Genomic DNA, 19,426 nt, shown 5'->3' with positions numbered 1-19,426 from the left:
CATAACTCTGAAGTAATGAATTTAGGTAAATGGGTGCAGAGCCAGTGGTGGTTTTGTATCTCATGGAAAAAAAAAAGTAACTATTTTACGACGTGGCGATTTTCGTATGAAGTTTTGTTATTCTAACGAAAACGTACGAATTCATAATTAACCACAAATGGGCTAAAACATGAACGGCTACACATACGATACTACCCACCAGGTAATATACATATTTAAAGTTTTATATTGCATACCATTCATCTACTACAGTTTTGCTGAGTGCCTGGTTCAGTTTGACCCTGCAAACGATTTGATCGGAAGTTCGTTTGATTCGCCTGTTTTATTGTTGCGCAGGAATATTCCTGGACTATGAGAAAGGGGGGCAGCTCAGAACGAAATCCATCGATCTGTTAAACTTGACTCCAGAGTAAGTATGACTGTCAAACTAGTTCACTCATAACTACACAGAAAATTCATCCGTCTAGGTTACACTTTAAATTAATGTTCTACTTGTTAACAGTTATATATACTGACTACCTATTTATCTGATAAACAAGTCTACATCTTTATACGCAAGTGTACTGTTTTCCTTCTCTAGGACTGATGTGAATGAGTTACTGTCAGACATTAGAGCAGCTGAACCTCTCATCACCTCATCCTGCGTTGAACAGGTGAAAGTCCTGATCTGCAAACTACAAGAGAAAGTCAGCCAAAAGGATGACCGCAAGTTCTACCTTTTCAGGGTACTAATAAATACTGACCAATCATGCACAAGTATATTTGGGTCATGCATATTTGATCTGTTTTGCATATCGTGATTCTATTCTGAAAAAACGTTTGGCTCTTCATCTCCAGGGCAATGCAGTGACAGCAGTGTTAGACTTCATCAAAAACTAATTTAAAGGAATAGTTTGCCCAAAATGTAAATTACTGAAAATGTACTCACCCTTAGGCCATCTAATATGTAGATGAGTTTGTTTCTTCATGGGAACAGAGTTAGAGAAATCCAGCATTCCATCGCTTGCTCAGCAATGGATGCTCTGCAGTGAATGGGTGCCGTCAGAACAAGAGTCCAAACAGCTGATAAAAACATCACAATCATCCACACCACTTCAGTCCATCAATTAACATCTAGTGAAGTGAAAAGCTGCCTGTTTGGAAGAAACAAATCCATCATTTTAATTTCAAGTCCTCTATCCATTTCTCTAGTGAAAAAGTCGTCTTGTCTGAATCAGGAGAGAAATATACGCAGATAAAGCACACTTTACAAGTGAAGATACACTCCAAAACACTTTTAAACAAATATGTGGGTGGATTTCGATGTGAGAGGACAACAGGGAATGGACTTTTTCACTAGAGGAAGTGTTATTATTTTTAGTTATATAGTTTTTGACAAACATGCAGATTTGGCCTCAAGAGATGTTAATTGATAGATTGGAGTTTTGAAGATTACTTATTTATTGTGATATTTTTATCAGCTGTTTGGACTCTCTTTCTGACGGCACCCATTCACTGCAGAGAAACCATTGGTGAGTGATGTAATTCCAAAATTTCTCCAATTCTGTTCTGATTAAAGAAAAAAAAACCCATCTGTATGTTGGATGACCTGAGGGTGAGTAAACTTGAACACAAATTTTCATTTTTGGGGGAACTATTCCTTTAAACAGCATGTTCCTACTACTTTTACTGTATATCCATTATACATGTACTTTTTATATTCACTTTTTTATAACTGAGAGACATGCCGGTTGTACTTTTATTAACTAATTTGGCACACAGCACGACTAGTTAAAAGGACTTGTGAAGAATCCATGATATTTAATTATTGAATATTACATCATTTAATCCAAACTTCCATTCTTCTGCTTTTGTTCATTACCGCCACAATTACATATAGCAAAAATAGCCGAAATTAAATGCATTTGAATGATTTTCTAACATCATTTACTCTGATCAACACTTCTTAGATTGATATTACCCACTAGGTGGCAGCAGAAGGAAAACGACTGTTTTTGAACATCAAAGTCATAGTAATTATGTATGGAAATTACACAGTCAAGCTTATAGATCTGAAATGAATTAATGTGGTTAAGTGCATCCCCCCTCCGAGTATTCATCTTCTCTGTCTTCCTCTTCAGGCACTTCAGGCTCACATCTTGCCCCTGACGAATGTAGCCTTCAATAAATCAGGATCGAGGTGAGTTTATCAGCTGTGCTCACATGCCTGCTCCCCCCCCTCCCTCTAATTCTGCCTCTCTCCTTTACTTTCCATCTGTTTGCAGTTTTATAACCGGAAGCTATGACAGGACTTGTAAAATATGGGACACCGCATCCGGAGAGGAGCTGCACACTTTGGAGGGTCACAGGAACGTTGTGTACGCCATCGCCTTCAACAACCCTTACGGGTAACAGCAGGGCTCTTGCGCATTGGATCACTCATGCCCCGAATCCTTCAGAATGGCTTACCCTTCATCTTTCCCTTGTTTTTTTTTTTTTAATGAAATAGAGAAAAGCACTCTCAGTCACCTCTCTGTCTCTTTCTGCAGGGTTAGGGCACTGCAGGGTAACTGGTGTTGCTATTACAATGGGACCATTTGTCACTTTGAGTCATAACAGGAGCCCTTGTCCTTTTTTTCTCTCTCTCTCTCTCTCTGCCCTCTTTCTTGCTCGCTCTCTCTTGTTTTCTCTCTCAGAGACAAGGTTGCCACAGGCTCCTTTGACAAGACCTGCAAATTGTGGAGTGCTGAAACAGGAAAGTGTTTCTACACGTTTAGAGGGCACACAGCAGAAATCGTATGTTTGCATTCTCACTGCATTCACTCGAGTCTCAGCAGTTTAAAGAACGGTTCATCTCAAAATGATAATTCTGTCCTCATTTACTGTCGTTCCAAACCTGTATGACTTTCCTTCTTCAGGAGATATGTCCTGGCATGGGACACACTGAGACCAATGACATTTGACGTCATTGACTTCAAGCCTGGCACAGTGTGTCTTGATATGTTTTGGTGTATGTGAAGGCTGTGAAAGACTAGAAATATAAAGTGAGTAACATCAGTTACGGTTATGATGCTTTTATGTTTGTTGCCTTTTTTGAAGCTTGACAGCCCTATCCCTATATGGAAAACAGTTGCCAGGACATTCTGTGAAATTTGTGTTTTACAGAAGAAAGAAAAACAAATGGGTTTTGGAATGTCAGGAAATGAACATACTATGAACCAAATGTGGTTATTTTTATGCAGAATGTTGGTTAGCAAACAGTTTTGGTTCCTATTGAGTTGTATTTTCTGTCTACCAATGGATGTCAATGGGAACCAAACCTGTTTGTTTACCAACATATCTTCTGCAGAAGAAAGAGAAAGTCATACAGGTTTGGAACGACATGAGGGTGAATTGAGTAAAGGCCTGTTCACACAAAGGATGATAACTTTTATAGGGATAACGATTAATATATAGTTATAAAAATTGTTCTCAGTATTAAAGAATAGCAGAGTCCACACCACAACTATAACGATAAAGGCACAGAGAAACGACATAGTTGGAATCACTTTCAGAATGTTTTTTTTTTTCCAGCTGATGAACGATAAAAAACATTGATACCCTATCAGAATCAATCCTGCTATAACAAGCTCGAGAATTTAAAGCGGCTGACGAGCATGCACTTAGAATAAACAGAAATATTATCTTTGTAGTTATCGTTCTTTAAAAATGACAGAATTGTCATTTTTGGATGAACTATACCATTAAGACATCTAAAACTGACTTTTTTTACAAGAAATGCTGTCCCTTAGAAGCAAAAATGCATGCTTGAACCAACACTTTTCTCAAGAATAGACAAAAATGTAATCCATTAATGCATGTGTCTGATTGTGTTCATCAATTTTTGGGGGTTGTTTTTATTTATTTCTATTATTTTAAAAAGAGATAGGACAGGACATCTAACACAACAACTTTAGGGGGCCTAAATTGGATTTCAAAAGACAATAGTGTAAAGGGAACGTTATCTGAGCCCCTAACTAAAGTGGACCAAAATGAGATCCAATCCACTTTCAAGGTCAATGACAGTGTGAATGCAAATAACATGTTTATTTTATATATTTCTAACTGAAAGAAAATGGCTGGCAAGGCCATTTAACACATTGGGGACATATATTCAAACACATAGGGTCCCATCTCTTAGGGGGCACCAAATTAAGTATGTTGAACAAGTTGTGTCTGGGAGTTTGACTTAAGATGCCAAATGGGGCAGAACCCTGTGCATGCATACTGTGCTTTATCAAACACCATTTGTTCTATTAATCTCAAATACTGTCTCTGTTTTCTGTGTGTATCTACTATTAGGTCTGCCTGGCCTTTAACCCTCAGAGTACCTTGGTTGCTACGGGCAGCATGGACACCATGGCTAAATTATGGGATGTTGAGAGTGGGAAAGAGATGTCCACATTGGCAGTACGTCTCATCCTGTGGTTTTTCTGTATTCTTGTTCAGTCAAAAACATTGCCACCTTATCCTGCTTAATCATTTCCCCCTCATCTGCTTATCTCCTACGGGATTTTGAATGATTTCTCTCCAGTGATCAGTGAAAATTCATCCATGCGTGTGTTTATTAATGGGTTTGTCATCAAATCTGTCATTACTACCATTTATGGGATAAGTCAAGCATTCCACTTTTAGTCGAATAGCAGCGTACCTGTATAGATGTGAGAAACGTGCCATGGGCTGGAGGGAGAGGCGAAGAGACGGAGAGTTTGGAGGTCTTCTCCTCTCCGCAGCACATGGCAGAGCAGTGTGACTGAGCGCTGTGTGTGTGTGCTGCGTAATTACCCCTCTTAACTCTCCAATTATTTCTCTATGAATCTAAATTATGAATAGCTCAGTGAGTTCTTACCGATGAATTGGGGAAATTAATATGATATTTCTTTGCTGAAGTGAAAAAGGCCGCCTTTCTATTAGAGCTTCCTCTCTCCACTCACAGCGTTTCTCCATTCAACACTTTCTCAGGGTCACTTCGCTGAGATCATCTCTCTCTCCTTTAACACAACGGGCGATCGATTGGTCACGGGGTCGTTTGACCACACTGCCATTCTGTGGGACGTTTCTACTGGCAGGTCAGTGTGTACTTCACAGTTAATGTTGTAACTTCCTGTTCACTACAATACTTGCCAATATTTAAATCTCTTAATTGCCTTGAATGCATAGATATGTCACTGCAGCACAGATATAGACAACACTATAAATAAATATAATACAGCAAGATCTAAATCAGTCGTATCATTCTTATATATTGTCATAGCACCCATCCCTAAATCTAAGGCACTGAGGCGTTAAAGACATAACAGTTGGACTTTCTGTAAAGTTGTTTTGAAAGGATGTGTATTATGAAAAGAGCTTTACGAATAACACGGTTTTTGTAGGTTTTATTAAGGCAATTTAAGAATTTTTAAAGACCTTTTTAAGACCAAATAAATAAAATGTAGGTACCAAATTGAAGTAAGGACAATACATTAAAATGTTCTCTAAATATAATTGTCTAGGGAGCACAAAACGAGTTAAACAAGCAACAGTTTGAAAACATACCTTTTGAACATATCTCCATTACTCTTTAATTCATTTTACAAAAAAAAAAAAACTTAACTAGAATATGGAAATAACTTTTACTGTACCTTCTGATCACACTGCAAAGAGTTGTCCTTCCTCAGTATTTTTGTCATTTTCCAGTGCAAATGTCTAAAGTTTCTTAAATCAAGATACGTTGAGAAGCAAAATAGCAAGATAAGAAGTCTTGTTTTCAAAGAAATGTATCAAAATGAAGTGAATTCATGATTAATACAAGAATAAATATCTGCCAGTGTGTGGGATAAGAAAAATCAAAGAAAAATATATAGTTCAGTCATGAAACTCTAGATGGCGCAGGCTGACGGGTTGTTAACATAACTGATGATATTCAGAGAGTTAAACGACTTGGCACAAGCTGATTGGTTCATGCTGCATATGCAGCCAATGAGCTTACTGCCTTGCATTTATATGGCTGGCTAGCATTCACTAGAGATTCTTGCAGCGCGCTTTCAGAGTTTCTCTGAAACCCTCCACCTTCCCCAGCTCCACCTGTATAGATCTGCTACTTGTTATTTTATTTGCTATTTGTGCAGCAGCAGTATGTCTTAAATACTCACGGCACCGTATCACTGTATGCATTGGCAGTAGCAAGTTCCTGCACTTCCTGCAATTCAGCAGCAGCAGCAGCGTAGCAGATCTATTCTGCCAAGACCAAATACATTAATATTGTCATATCCATATGTTCCTGTGGCTCAGTGGTAGAGCACTGCGTTAGCAGCGCAAAAGGTTGTGGGCTCGACTTTCTACTCTGATAGACCTTTTTAAGTCCTTAATTTGTGCAAGTTCAGATTTTTTAAGACCTGTAGAAACTCTGAATGAATTGGACTTGGCTTTTCAGACAGCGTAATGTATTTTGTATTTTGTCTGTCTCTTCTAGCAAAGTTCACGTTCTCACAGGTCACCGAGGAGAAATCAGTTGCGTTCAGTTCAACTGGGACTGTTCCCTCATCGTCACGGCCTCTCTGGATAAAACCTGCAAGGTTTCTGTCTCTCTTCACTCCGTAATTCCCATTCTGTCTCGTAAAAGAGCCTCTTAAATTATGATTTTTTCCCCTGGGGTCCTTTTATAATAATTTTGCATCCAAATTTAGTTTTTCCCTTACCAGGATTTGACGTTTGCATTAGAAGCAGTGTGATAGCAAGATGCTGAATCAAATGAATTTGGTTTTCATTAGTTTATATTTCTATATTTAAGTAACAAGGTTTCAGACAGTAAATCTGGAACAAGACGTTTTGAGTTTTGAGTTCTGAAACATGTTTATATGGTATACGACTGAACTCTTTTACTTCAAAAGATAAAGGACAAGTCTATTTTTCATGATGTGACCCCTTTAATGTTTTTTTTTCTTACATGTTGCATTCACTTTCATCTGAGTAACTCTCTTCCTCTGATTGTCTGTCTGTTCCTAGAAGTGCGAGGGCTCTTAATTATTCAGCACAGTCTGATGTTTCTCAAAAACACAGTGAGACAAAGTCTTCTCACAGCTTTTTACAAGTGTCAGTGTCAGTTCAATTTGGTGTGACTGTGGTTAGATAATAGCACTGAGATGTCTGCATGCATGTGTCTGTGTTAAATTAAGAGAATGGGCAAATTCCATTGAAGGGGACACACGCTGCACCCTTCATGAGTGAGCAGGGCAGAGCGATGTCCACTTTCTAATGGAATTCACTCAATCTGGCTAATATACAGTGTGTTTGTGAGGTTATTTCGGGTTGTGGTGTGGTTTGTGTGTTATATAACAGTTTGTGTGTATGTGTTTGTGTGTGTAGGTGTGGGACGCAGACAGCGGTCAGTGTTTGGCTACTCTCTTGGGTCATAATGATGAAGTGCTGGATGTGTGTTTTAACTACACTGGTCAACTGATCGCTACAGCCTCCGCTGATGGTGACACATCACAACCCTCCCTCTCATATTTTACACAACCCCCAAAACATACAAATCATTGTGCCTAAATCTTTATTTTCTATATGGAAAAAATAGTTTTGGATTGTGGGGTACGATTTACCAGTGAGTAAACAGACTATTCTAGCACACCACATAATTTGTCATGTCCATATATTTAAAAAGGCTACAGCTACATGTGATTAAGAGGCTATATAATATTATTTATTAATAATATTAATAAATGGCTGTGTCGGTGTCTCAGCTTGTAGTAATAACTTTGCCTCAAAATGCAGGAATACTACTACAAATACTATTAATATTTACATATGTTTATTACAAAATATTTGTTCACTATATTCAAATGTTCTGAAAAATTAAAGCTTTTTTTTTTGCCTTTTTATAAAAATTTTAATATGTGCTGTAAAATAAGACTTTTAAGGGTAATTATAATGATTTTGCATCCAAATTTAGTTTTTCCCCTTACCAGTGTTTTGACGGTTGCATCAGAAGCAGTGTGATAGCAAGATGCTGAATCAAATGAATTTGGTTGTCAGTATATTTGTGTAGTATGGTTCTAGACAGTGGTCTTTTTGAGTTTTGAGTTCTGAAATTTTGTTTACATTGTTCACGACTAAACTCTTTTACTTCAAAAGATGAAGGACAATTCAATTATTTTTTCCACCTTTTTATGAAAAATGTAATATGTGCTGTGAAATGGGACTACTTTAAGGGGAATTGTTTTTTGGTTTCATTTCTGTTTTCATAAATGACCATATAAATCAATTACCATAGAATAAAACTAATATGACACAGTTTATCCCATAAATATAGTTGCTTTCCTCTCATTTGAGGTGATAGCAGACATATAATAATTTATGCATTTAGCAGACACTTTTATCCAAAGCAACTTACAGTGCATTCAGGCTATACATTTTTTACCAGTATGTGTGTTTCCTGGGAATCGAACCCAGAAACTTTTGCACTGCTAACGCAATGTTCTACCACTGAGCCACAGGAACACATATAATAATATAATTAGTAATATTAGTTTTACATATCTCTTTGCCTGGAGGACAACTTAAAGTTGCGGCAGATCTTGTTTATTTTGACGTTGATCCAAGTGAAATGGATTATTAAAAAAAAATAAAATAAATTCAGGGTGGGGACTTGGTGATATTCATTAGGTGTTAATTGGATTTTGCATTGTGTTCAAAAATGAATGCTAGCTTGCAGTTGATTGTGGAGGTATGGAAGCCCGTTTCCGCCACTGAATAAAAAATAAAAAAAAGGTTATTGCAACTTTTTATCTCACAATTTGGACTTTTTTCACTGAATTGTGAGAAACTCGCAATTGCGAGTTATAAATTCTGAGAAAAAAAGTCAGAATTGCGAGTTTATATCATGCAGTTCTGACTTTATTTCTCACAATTATGACTTTTTAACTCACAATTGCGAGTTTATATCACACAATTCTGAGGAAAAAAAACATTTGTATTTTTTATTCAGTGGCGGAAACGGGCTTCCGTAGAGGGGCTGGTTTAAGTGGACTAAATGATTGGAAAGAGAAGTCTTTTGTTTTCACCAGAAGGTTGACTTGTGCTATTTAGATTAAAAATTACAAGGTATATTTTTTTAAAATAAATAACACATGCATAGATGAATCGATTTATAATCGAGTCTGATCATGTGTTTTTGTGCGCAGGTACATCAAGAGTGTTCAGCACAGAAACCTTCCAATGTTTGTGTCAATTAGAGGGCCATAAAGGAGAGATATCAAAGGTAAGAAATCACAGTATCTCTCCATTCTCGGCCTGTCACTCCAGCTTCAGACTCAATAATCCTCTTGTATCTCTTCACTCAGTCTCTTTCTTGGTCTGCTAAGGTGCTCATTTCCTGTCTAGGTCCCTTCCTGTTTATATCCACCTGTTCTGCTCTCTTGCCTCCATCCCAGCATCCTGCCTGTCGTTCGTCGTCTTCTCTGCATATTCATAAGGCCGTTCGCATTCTTATTGCTCATCTCATCTTTTCTCAGGCCTATCCTTAAACCATCTTGCCATAATATCCTCTCCTTTCTTTTCCATCCCCCTCCGGACCGTCATCACCATCAGCAGAATATTTCCATTTCCTGTATAGAGGTGATAACTCAAGTACGCACATGCACACTCGGTTCTTCAGCGCTATAATAAAACGCCTGTCATACCAACACGGGTCAGATTCAGTTCAGCTGTCTCTCTCGCGCTTCTCTCCTGCTCGTTGAAATAGGATGTTCCACATGCAAAACAAAAAGTAATTGTTTTATGATGGAATATGATTAAAAGCCGTCCCGACGCATTATCATAACAATAGGCAGAAATATAACTTGCTTTTTATTTTCTCCCTCTCTCTCGCCGTAGGTGTGTTTTAATCCGCAGGGGAGCCGCGTTTTGACGGCGAGCGTGGATAAGGCGGCTCGTGTGTGGTGCGTGAACACGGGAGTGTGTTTGCAGGTGCTGGAGGGACATTCTGATGAGATCTTCTCCTGCGCTTTCAACTACGAGGGAGACACCATCATTACAGGCAATTACACGCACCTGCGTAACACTCATAAATCCACAAACGTAATCATACGTCAGTAATTTCATGCCTTGTTGTCAATCTTTCTGCAGGCAGTAAAGACAACACCTGCAGGATCTGGCACTGAGAGAGCGGCCTGAACTCTGTTCTTACAGTACTCCTGCACCTCTTTTGATTAAGATATTGTGTGTCATCTTGTCACACTGCTCTAGTATTTCAGTTCACAGAGAACATGTATGTGTGGAGGACATTATGGTAACGCTTTACATGTATAATGCATTATAAAGGTATTCATAATGCATGTTGTGATGCATTATATATTTCATGAATAACTGTAAGCACAGTTAAAATGCTTTATAAAATTAGCAGATTCTTTGTAATGTTTAAAAATGGTTGTTTGTCATGTTTTAATGCATAATGATTTTTATAGGTGTGGTGCAGAATAGATCAATATTATAATTTATTCTAGCTGTGATTATTTATGAGATACAATGCATTGTAAGGTGCATTACAAGGCATAATTAATGCATTACAAATACTTTTATAAAGCATTATAATATAGGGCTTCGAGTTAGTGATCCCAACATATTTTTTGCCTTAATTTTTTTCCCTTAAAGAATATTCTGGGTCAAATACAAGTTAAACTCATGCTGTCAATTATCACACAAAAAATGAACGATTCATACCTATTTATTAAACCAAAAATAATGATATATAATTGAAGTCAATTGGAAAACCGTTGTTCTATAGACTTTCACATTTTTTTTTGATTGTACAAACTTTAATATGAAGTCAGGTATTCAATATTAAGGCTTACTATATTAAATCACAATTATTTTCTGGTGTATTTATCCTGGAATATCTTCTTTTTAGCATGCAAGTCTATTTTTAGGTTAAAGGAATAATTCACCAAAATATGAAAATTTGCTAAAAATGTACTCACTCTCAGGCCATCACAGACGTACAGTATATGAGTTTGTTTCTTCATCAAAATAGATTTGGAGAAATGTAGCATTACATCACTTGCTCAGCAATGGATCCTCTGCAGTGAATGGGTGCCGTCAGAATGAGAGTCCAAACAGCTGATAAAAACATCAGTATATCAATTAATCCAGTATATCAATTAAGTGAAGAGCAGTGTGTTTGTAAGAAACAAATCCATCATTAAGATGTCATTAAGGTGTTTTAACTTTAAACCATCGCGTCTGGCCAAAATTTGACGCCATTATCTATGATGGCGCTTCCTTCCAATGAAAAATGTTCTGTTGTCTTACATCAAAATCCACCCATTTTCACTTCACAAGATGTTAACTGATGGACTGGAGTGGTGTGGATTACTTGTGGATTATTGTGATGTTTTTATCAGCTGTTTGGACTCTCATTCTGACGGCACCCATTCACTGCAGAGCAAGTGATGCAATGCTACATTTCTCCAAATCTGTTCTGATGAAGAAACAAACTCATCTATATTTTAGATGGACTGAGGATGAATAAATGTCCAACAAATTTTTAACTTTGGGTGCACTTTCTTTAACAGCTGGCTGAATGTGTATATAAACTCATTTATTCAAACATGTGTGGCTCTTTTCAAATAAAGGCTGTCGACATCAAACTCGCCGTACGCAAATTTTATTTTGAAAAGATAAATACATTCAGGTATACCGTGACAGACTGGATACAGTTGTGTGCCTTCAACGCTGATATTAAAACACATTACTATTATATTACTATGCGGAGAAAACCATAACGCCACCAGATTTCACGTTTACACGTCAACTTTTACGTGACAAAACTGTACTTGTACTTTAAATATACTCTTTTATGTTCATACTTTTACAGTAGTCTGGTGAGACTTTCAGTGCTGTGATCCCGTCCGTCTGCGTCTTAGCGATCATAAAACATAAAAACTGAAATTTACATTTGCCCAAAGATACAGTAGCTCACAGTCTAAACTATTTACATCTAGCCAAAATAAAATCTCTTAAATAACAGTAGTCACACAAAACTAAACATACAATTCAGTCTCAGAGGTACGATAAAATAACCGAACGTGTTCGCCAATGTAAACTTAAAACAACAAAGTGTGTTTGGAATGGGATCTCACTATATTACACACTTTAAATACAAACATTTAAGTATCTTTAAATCCTTACGCCAGAGCTCGCACGTCCGTTTTATTTTTTGATAAAAAGTCACGTTGTGCATTCGAAACGGGTTTGTTGTACAGTAAAAATCTGCAAGCTACAAAACGTCAAGGCTGATTGGTCAGTTTAAACCATGTTCCTCTAACCAGCGCTGGCTGCTGACCGGTGGATCTAACGTTGCGTGTGCGTAAAGACAGGAACATGCGTAATTTAAAGGGAAATATCCTCAAATCTATGCAAATGTGCATCCCTAGCACATATTTATGGACAAGGCATTTCTTCCTACAGTATATTCCATAATTCCTGTGATCTAGCAAAGACATATACAAGTGTGACAGATGCTGGAATAAAGGTTTGGGCAAGCTGTGACTCTTAAGGATATCAAATGTGGATGTGCTGGTGGTCAGAGAGGGCAAGTTCGGAACTAAGGAAGCCTCATGCTAAGGATCTTGGGATTGGGAGCCGTTACTTGTAAACCTTGCTATCCTGCGAGTTTCACAGCTGAGCTCTAGAAAACCGTGCTGATGTACAGTCATGGTGGTGGCTGTGGATGAGTCTGTGGGATCTATGAGTCTATAAACGGTTTGCTTGTGTGAGGGTGTATTAGCGGCTCAAATGGGATTGGTGTTTGGTGTTTTCACACTGGCTCCTGACTATATACGTGTGCTAGCACAGGACGGATATGTGGCATCTCCAGCTCCTGGTCCATAGATGGGTGGCGCTCTAGCGCTTGGTCTTCAGTATCCAGTCGAACAGGCTGGGCACGGGCCGTCCTCTGTGCTCCAGGTCCTGATGGAGCTGACAGAACTGAGCCACAGCGCTGAACAAGTCACCAACACGCCAAGTCTTCTGACCTGCCAACTGCACCACTCTGTGGAACTGAGAAACAAACATGAGCCATGCTCATCTTTATCAGCAGCCACTGCAGTTATACCACTCTTATTTTAGTATCACTGATATACTATTATAGTTTTTATTGATATTTTGAATTAGATTTTATTTTTCACTTTGAGTTATTTTAGTTTTTATTTGTCTAAAAATATCTATTGTGTAGGAAAACATGAAAACATGTCTATTTTGATTTAAGTTTTAAGTAATGAAAATGCTTATTCAAGGTTTTAGTGTTAGTTAACAATAATAACCCTGTTATACTAATATACCAAACACTAACATATATGCATATTTATAATATAAAACAACACTGATTATGTACAATTGCCAAAGCCATGCAGAACAAATGAAGGAAAAAAAAAAAAGGTTACACTTTATTAAGGTGTCCTTGTAACAGTGTAATTATACATTTAAGTACTGAGTAATATTAATTAACTACATGCACTTACTTTATTGTTTAGGGTTAGACTTAGGGTTACTTGCATGTAATTATGCATAATTTATTGTTATTATAATAGTAAGTACATGTAAGTTGTGTAACAAGCATTTACATTTAGTCATTTAGCAGATGCTTTTATCCAAAGCGACTTACAAATGAAGACAATAGAAGCAATCAAAATCAACAAAAGAGCAATGATATGCAAGTGCTATAACAAGTCTCAGTTAGCAGTTAGCTCAGTTAGAAAACAGATAGAGCAAGCTAGTGTTAGAGGCCTTTTTTGCTTTTTTTAATTGTATAATAAAAGAAAACAAATAGAATACAAAAAGATAAGCTAGAAAACAAGCAGTTAGTAAATGAATAGAGTGCAAGTCTAAAAGGGGCAAGTTTTTTTTTTTTTAAGAATAGAATTTAGAATAGAGAGTGCTAGAGTTAGAGGGTCAAATAAAGATGGAAAAGATGTGTTTTTAGCCGATTCTTGAAGAAGGTCATTCCACCAGGAGGGAACATTTAAAGTGCCCCTATTACGGATTTTTGAAAATTACCTTTCATGCAAAGTAAAGTTCTCGACCCCTTTCATGCAGTGTGTAACACAGCTCTACGTGAATGAAAACACCCTGCAAAGTTTTAAATCTGAAAGTGCACTGTGTATAAAGTTATTGTCTCTCAAAAGAAAGAGTCGACTCTGAATCATTAAAACGAGTCGTTTTTTTAAAACGAATCCCAAGCCGTTTCATGTTGATGTCAACATGAAACCTGATAAAGCAGCGTTTGTGAGCGCAGTGCTGCTTTGTGTACAGCGTTAGCGGGGAAACCGCTATTTTACCGCTCTTAAAGCTGCACCTAGTGGCAAAGAATGAATTTGCATTTTCATTCAGACCAACGCGTAAAGGCCAACAAGTGGGCGGGCAATATGCTAGTTTCATGTTGACGTCAACATGCTAGTTTCATGTTGACGTCAAAACTCCTGCGTTGCTTACGAGACATTATTGTCGCTACAGCTGATCGAGTGCAGAGAAAATGGTGGAGAGCGTACAACTGGGTGGGAATATGCTAATACGGGGCAGTCTGTCAGCAGTTGCAGGCGGGGCTTGAGCAGTATGACATCATCAAAACAGCTTGATAATTGAGAATTTAGGTTTTTTGCGGATTAAAAAAAGAGGAGTGAATGGATTTTTGTCATTGTTGGGTGGTTGTGTCCACACACTGCAAAGACACATTAATATGCAAACATCACGTAAAAGTGAATTTGGCATCTAATGTCCCCTTTAAAGTCCCTGTTGGTTTAATGGTAAGGTGTCCCAATAGTTTTGTCCATATAGTGTATATATATTTTGGTAATATTTTGTTTACCTTACTTGCTCAACGACTCCCAAACGATTCGCTCAACGATTCATTTTTCCAAACCCCTCCTTTACGTGACTCTAATCTGCAGTGATTGGTCGAATGGTCTCATTTTCATTTCATCTTGCCTGTAATGCCTGATAAAGTGATTTTGTGCCTCTTTGGGATGGCACAATAAAGCAACGTTCACTTGCAGAACCAAAATATTACCAAAATATATATACACTATATGGACAAAACTATTGGGACACCTTACCATTAAACCAACAGGGACTTTAAAGGGGACATTAGATGCCAAATTCACTTTTACGTGATGTTTGCATATTAATGTGTCTTTGCAGTGTGTGGACACAACCACCCAACAATGACAAAAATCCATTCACTCCTCTTTTTTTAATCCGCAAAAAACCTAAATTCTCAATTATCAAGCTGTTTTGATGATGTCATACTGCTCAAGCCCCGCCTGCAACTGCTGACAGACTGCCCCGTATTAGCATATTCCCACCCAGTTGTACGCTCTCCACCATTTTCTCTGCACTCGATCAGCTGTAGCGACAATAATGTCTCGTAAGCAACGCAGGAGTTTTGTAGTTGGATGTAAAAGTTAAGAAGACTCTTTATTTTCTCTTGACATCAGAGCCACTGAATACACAATAAACGGAAGAGGGGGGTGGAGTGAGCAGTAGCACATTATCATTTAAAGAGACATGCACCGAAACAAGTCACTGTGAACAGAGCTGTTTTTGACAGGGTAAGAAGGGTGGTGTTTTACAAGACCATTGAGGAATTTTAACCAAAGTATGTTGCAGACATTTCATGAAGACCCTAAAGAATCATACCAACTTGTGGAAAATGGACATCCGATGTCCCCTTTAACAACATCGCATTCTAAATACATAGACATTTATATGGAGTTGGTCCCTCTTCACAGCTATAACAGCTTCCACTCTTCTAGGTTTCCAAAAATCACACCAATAATTTCATCCCATTCTTGTACATTATTTCCTAGAAATCTATTAAAAATTTAAGCGCATTGGTTTATTTAATTATTGCATAAGCTATGAATGATATAAACAGCATCAACTCTACTGGCTTCTACCATTTCAAAATTCATGTTTGAGGTACGAGTGTGTGTAAAAAAAGTTAAATGTGAAAGTCTCCTCAAGTTATTTTACTCAAACCTTATTTTACTCACAAATCGAAAAAAAACTGCTATTCTAAAAATGCATTCAAAATTCCAGAGAGAATCCATGCTAATTGTTTTTCAGTTCTGTGGGTGCAGATTCTGCTCGGACCTGGTTAGTTATTCTAACAAAAGCACGACCTCCATTTGTCCTCACCTTCGCGAGATTGTGCTCCTGAGTCTTTCTGAAGTAGAGCGCCGGCACGCCGAGCTCAGACGCAGCGATCCACTGCAGCGCCGCTCTCAGTTCTCCATCACCACACTCTGAATCCATGTCAAAGTTCAGCACCAGGAGCTCCCGCTGACAGCTGCTGCCCGCTGTAGACAGACCCGACGTGACTTCTGCGAGACAAAACCAGACCGCTCACTTTCAGACACTACTCGGAGTGTGATTTCTGTAGATCTAATATGTTGCAAGCAGAATGAAATGGAAAGGTAAGAAAAAGCATTTGCTGGTGCAGAAATGAGTAGCTCTAATAAACATGCATCTTTTAACACTGATGCTGTTTGGGCATTTTTAACAGAAGAATTCTGTTAAAAATGGATGGCACAATTCTGGAATAGTATGAAATACGGTAAAGGTTTTGGCACTTGCTATGTGAACACACAGTAGTTACAATTGTACTGTTAGCAGTCAAAAATGACAGTGACTTTCATCTAGTGGAAATGTTTGGTACTGCACCCAAACGAAACCTTACTGAAAGATCGTTTTTGAGATATCAACCTCAAATTTGCAACACAACTTTTGTTTGATTTATAGCTTTCGTTTACTAAGTTTTAGAGTCAAACATGTTTTGGAAAATATTTATTTCATATCAATAAGGATTATTTAAAACAGTATTTTTGTGCATTTTTCATAATAATAAACTTCTAGCTATATTTATTTTATTGTTTTGTATATAAAAGGCTAATATGAATTCAGCCTTTTAGTCACATTTTAGTATCAATGAGATTAAGTTTTAAGCATTTTTTGGAGTAGCTCATGTTGTTGTGTGCTAATGATTTGCACATTTTAGAGAGAACAGAAAATGTTCTCATCTGTCATTGCTTATCTTATTGCACAAACCAATGATGAGCTGTCATCAGATGATTGATGATCTCGTGTGCAACTTATTTTTTCCTCTATATTATTTAAAAACAAAAAAAAACACTAAAATGTGTGTGTGTGTGTGTTTTTGTGGATGTCCCAATTAGGATACAGGATTTGCAAATTTCAGAAAGTTTATTTAAATGATCATGTTACATTTATGCATTTATGAGTTAAGAAAAGTGTAACTTGCATTGTAAAATATGCACCTAATTAGTGTTACTTTAGAATCATTTATGCCCTATTCACACAGGGCGTCAGCGTTAATGCTTGACAGAGGGCGTTTCTGAAGCTTGGTGGTGACGCGACCATCATAGTGACAACAGCCAATCACATTAGTTTTCTGGTGTTGCATGAACGTGATTGGTTAGCGTCTGCGCTAGGTTATTTGCATAAGGTCATCTGATTAGCTGATGCCTGCGTTGGCGTTTGAAAAGTTTTCAACTTCTGCCGCGAGCGACGGACCCACAATTAATTTTGCCAACGCTTTACGTCACTCCATTCAAAGTAAACGAGAGGCGTTGACGCCCCGTGTGAATGGGGCGTAAGATACTATTATAGTTTTTATGAACTGTTCGATATAGTTTTCATTTTAAGTTTTGTTTGTTTTAATACTTTTGTTGTGTTTTTGTCAGTACATCAAGATAAACTAAATAAAAATTACAAACAACAAAATTATTAAAATAATAAAAAATGAAACAAAAATAAAAACATCAAACTGCTAATAAAAACTAAATGTGACAAAATATTAGTTTAATATTTCATTTTATTTCAGTTAAAGTTTATTTAATTTGAACAAAGTAACAATTTTTTAATGGTTTTATTTTAGTTTAGCACATACTATTGTAATATTGATATCTTGATTGCAGAGCCTGAATCGAATCAAATCGTGGCATGTTTTGAAGTATCGGCAAATACAGTATCACTGGCTAATAGAACTGATGTCAGATCATATTGTGATGAAACATCTGGTTTACACCCCTAGTACTTCCGCATTTTAAATTTCCATTATAAAGTCAAAAGCCAACATTTGTGGCGGGTCGAGAACTTCTTTAAGGTTCACTGTTCTATATGAATGTGGATCAGTGTGAATGATAAAGAGCTCACGGGAAATAAAGAGAGAGGGGCTTAAACATTCACTCAGCCCACAGCCTATTGTTTTACAGTCATTCTAGGAAAGGTGCCGGGCTAATCTCTTCTCCCTCCCACTTTTCTCGAGTTAGAACATTTTTCTTGGTTTGTAGCTGATCTCTTCAAAAGCAATTCAAGCAGTTCTTTCTATTTCTTTGCCTCATCTCTATCCTCCTCCTTAGTGCTCCAAAAACGTACAAATCTGTTCCAAAATGAATCGGTCCTCTGTTTTCTTGCTCTATCCCACATCTTCCCATTTTAACACCCTCTCCTCATCCCTCCATCCCTCTCCCAGCAGGATGATGCTTTGCCTGTCAGCTCCTGTGTCTGAACGTCTCTTTTGTTCTCCTGCATGTGAATGAGTCATTTGTGAGGTGTGAGTTTGTGCTGGCAATACAAAAGTCTCTTTAGCTTTCTCTCTCTCTGCTCGAGAGCATCTGTCCGTCTGCCAAACACTAGAAGCACACTGAGCGATGAGGGGTGATGAGGTGATAAGGGCAAGCAACGCTGCTCAGTAAGATGGACTGTATGCTGATTCAAGAGACGAGAGCTCATGTACTGTAGATGTAACCCAGATAGAGGAGGTCAAAGATTAAAGGCCAATCACACGAAAGAATATGTGCAATGAGTCTAATGCTTTGCTATTGCTCAGAGCTGCACAATTTTAGGTAGAGACCAAGAAACAGAACAGTAGAAATTGAGATGATCAATAAAAAAAGTATATATTACTCCTGTAATAATTTATAGCACGGCAGTAGGACACATCCTACACTTTAAAAAATGACCGTGAATTTAACGGTAAAAGACTGTAAAAATGCTACAGTAAAAACCTGTTAAATGGTTAACGGTAAATTCCCCTACTATATACGGTGAAAAACTGTATTGGACATTACATGTAATTTTACGGTAGTATACCATTTTTGGAAGTGAAAAAGACCGTATAATTTACAGTGAATAACCATAAATTGACATTCCCAGAATTCTCTGCTTTACATTTCAAATTTGATGTTTTTTTGTTGTTGAAATAACTATGTTTCTTCTTAGTTTTTTCTTATCAGTTTTGTATATTAGGGTTGTGTGTCACACCTAATGCTGTTAAATGAATGTTTCTTGCATTATTTCATTTTCACGTGTGTTACCATGATGGTGTTTAGTGTTTGTGTGAATGACACTG

General features: G+C 37.4%; 2 protein-coding genes across 5 annotated transcripts in view; one reads left to right on the top strand and one right to left on the bottom strand.

Annotated features, from left to right (window-relative positions):
- Positions 1–168: 168 nt before the first annotated feature.
- On the top strand, positions 169–10,394 carry daw1 (dynein assembly factor with WDR repeat domains 1; the record flags this gene model as incomplete). Its single annotated transcript, XM_016491615.1, has 13 exons — positions 169–202; positions 337–409; positions 581–725; positions 2,121–2,179; positions 2,265–2,387; positions 2,676–2,775; positions 4,321–4,428; positions 4,981–5,087; positions 6,473–6,575; positions 7,366–7,480; positions 9,183–9,259; positions 9,874–10,036; positions 10,126–10,394. Coding segments are annotated over 13 exons (1,242 nt in total), but the record flags the coding sequence as incomplete, so codon positions are not given.
- A 1,043-nt stretch (positions 10,395–11,437) lies between these two features.
- Positions 11,438–19,426, bottom strand: part of LOC107692495 (A-kinase anchor protein SPHKAP) — a 133,542-nt gene continuing 125,553 nt past the window's right edge. For all 4 annotated transcript variants that reach the window (XM_016491576.1, XM_016491579.1, XM_016491577.1 and 1 more), the window contains 2 exons: positions 16,192–16,376; positions 11,438–13,056 (listed from right to left, as the gene is read on the bottom strand). In XM_016491576.1, coding sequence (XP_016347062.1) covers positions 12,901–13,056; positions 16,192–16,376 — 341 coding nt within the window. In that variant the 3' untranslated portion in view covers positions 11,438–12,900. The remainder of the gene's footprint in view (positions 13,057–16,191; positions 16,377–19,426) is intronic.

The sequence above is a fragment of the Sinocyclocheilus anshuiensis genome, unplaced genomic scaffold, assembly GCF_001515605.1.
Source record: "Sinocyclocheilus anshuiensis isolate Anshui unplaced genomic scaffold, SAMN03320099.WGS_v1.1 scaffold1082, whole genome shotgun sequence".
NCBI lineage: Eukaryota > Metazoa > Chordata > Actinopteri > Cypriniformes > Cyprinidae > Sinocyclocheilus > Sinocyclocheilus anshuiensis.
Note: the sequence above shows the minus strand (reverse complement) of the source record. Positions and strands in the feature narration are given on the sequence as shown.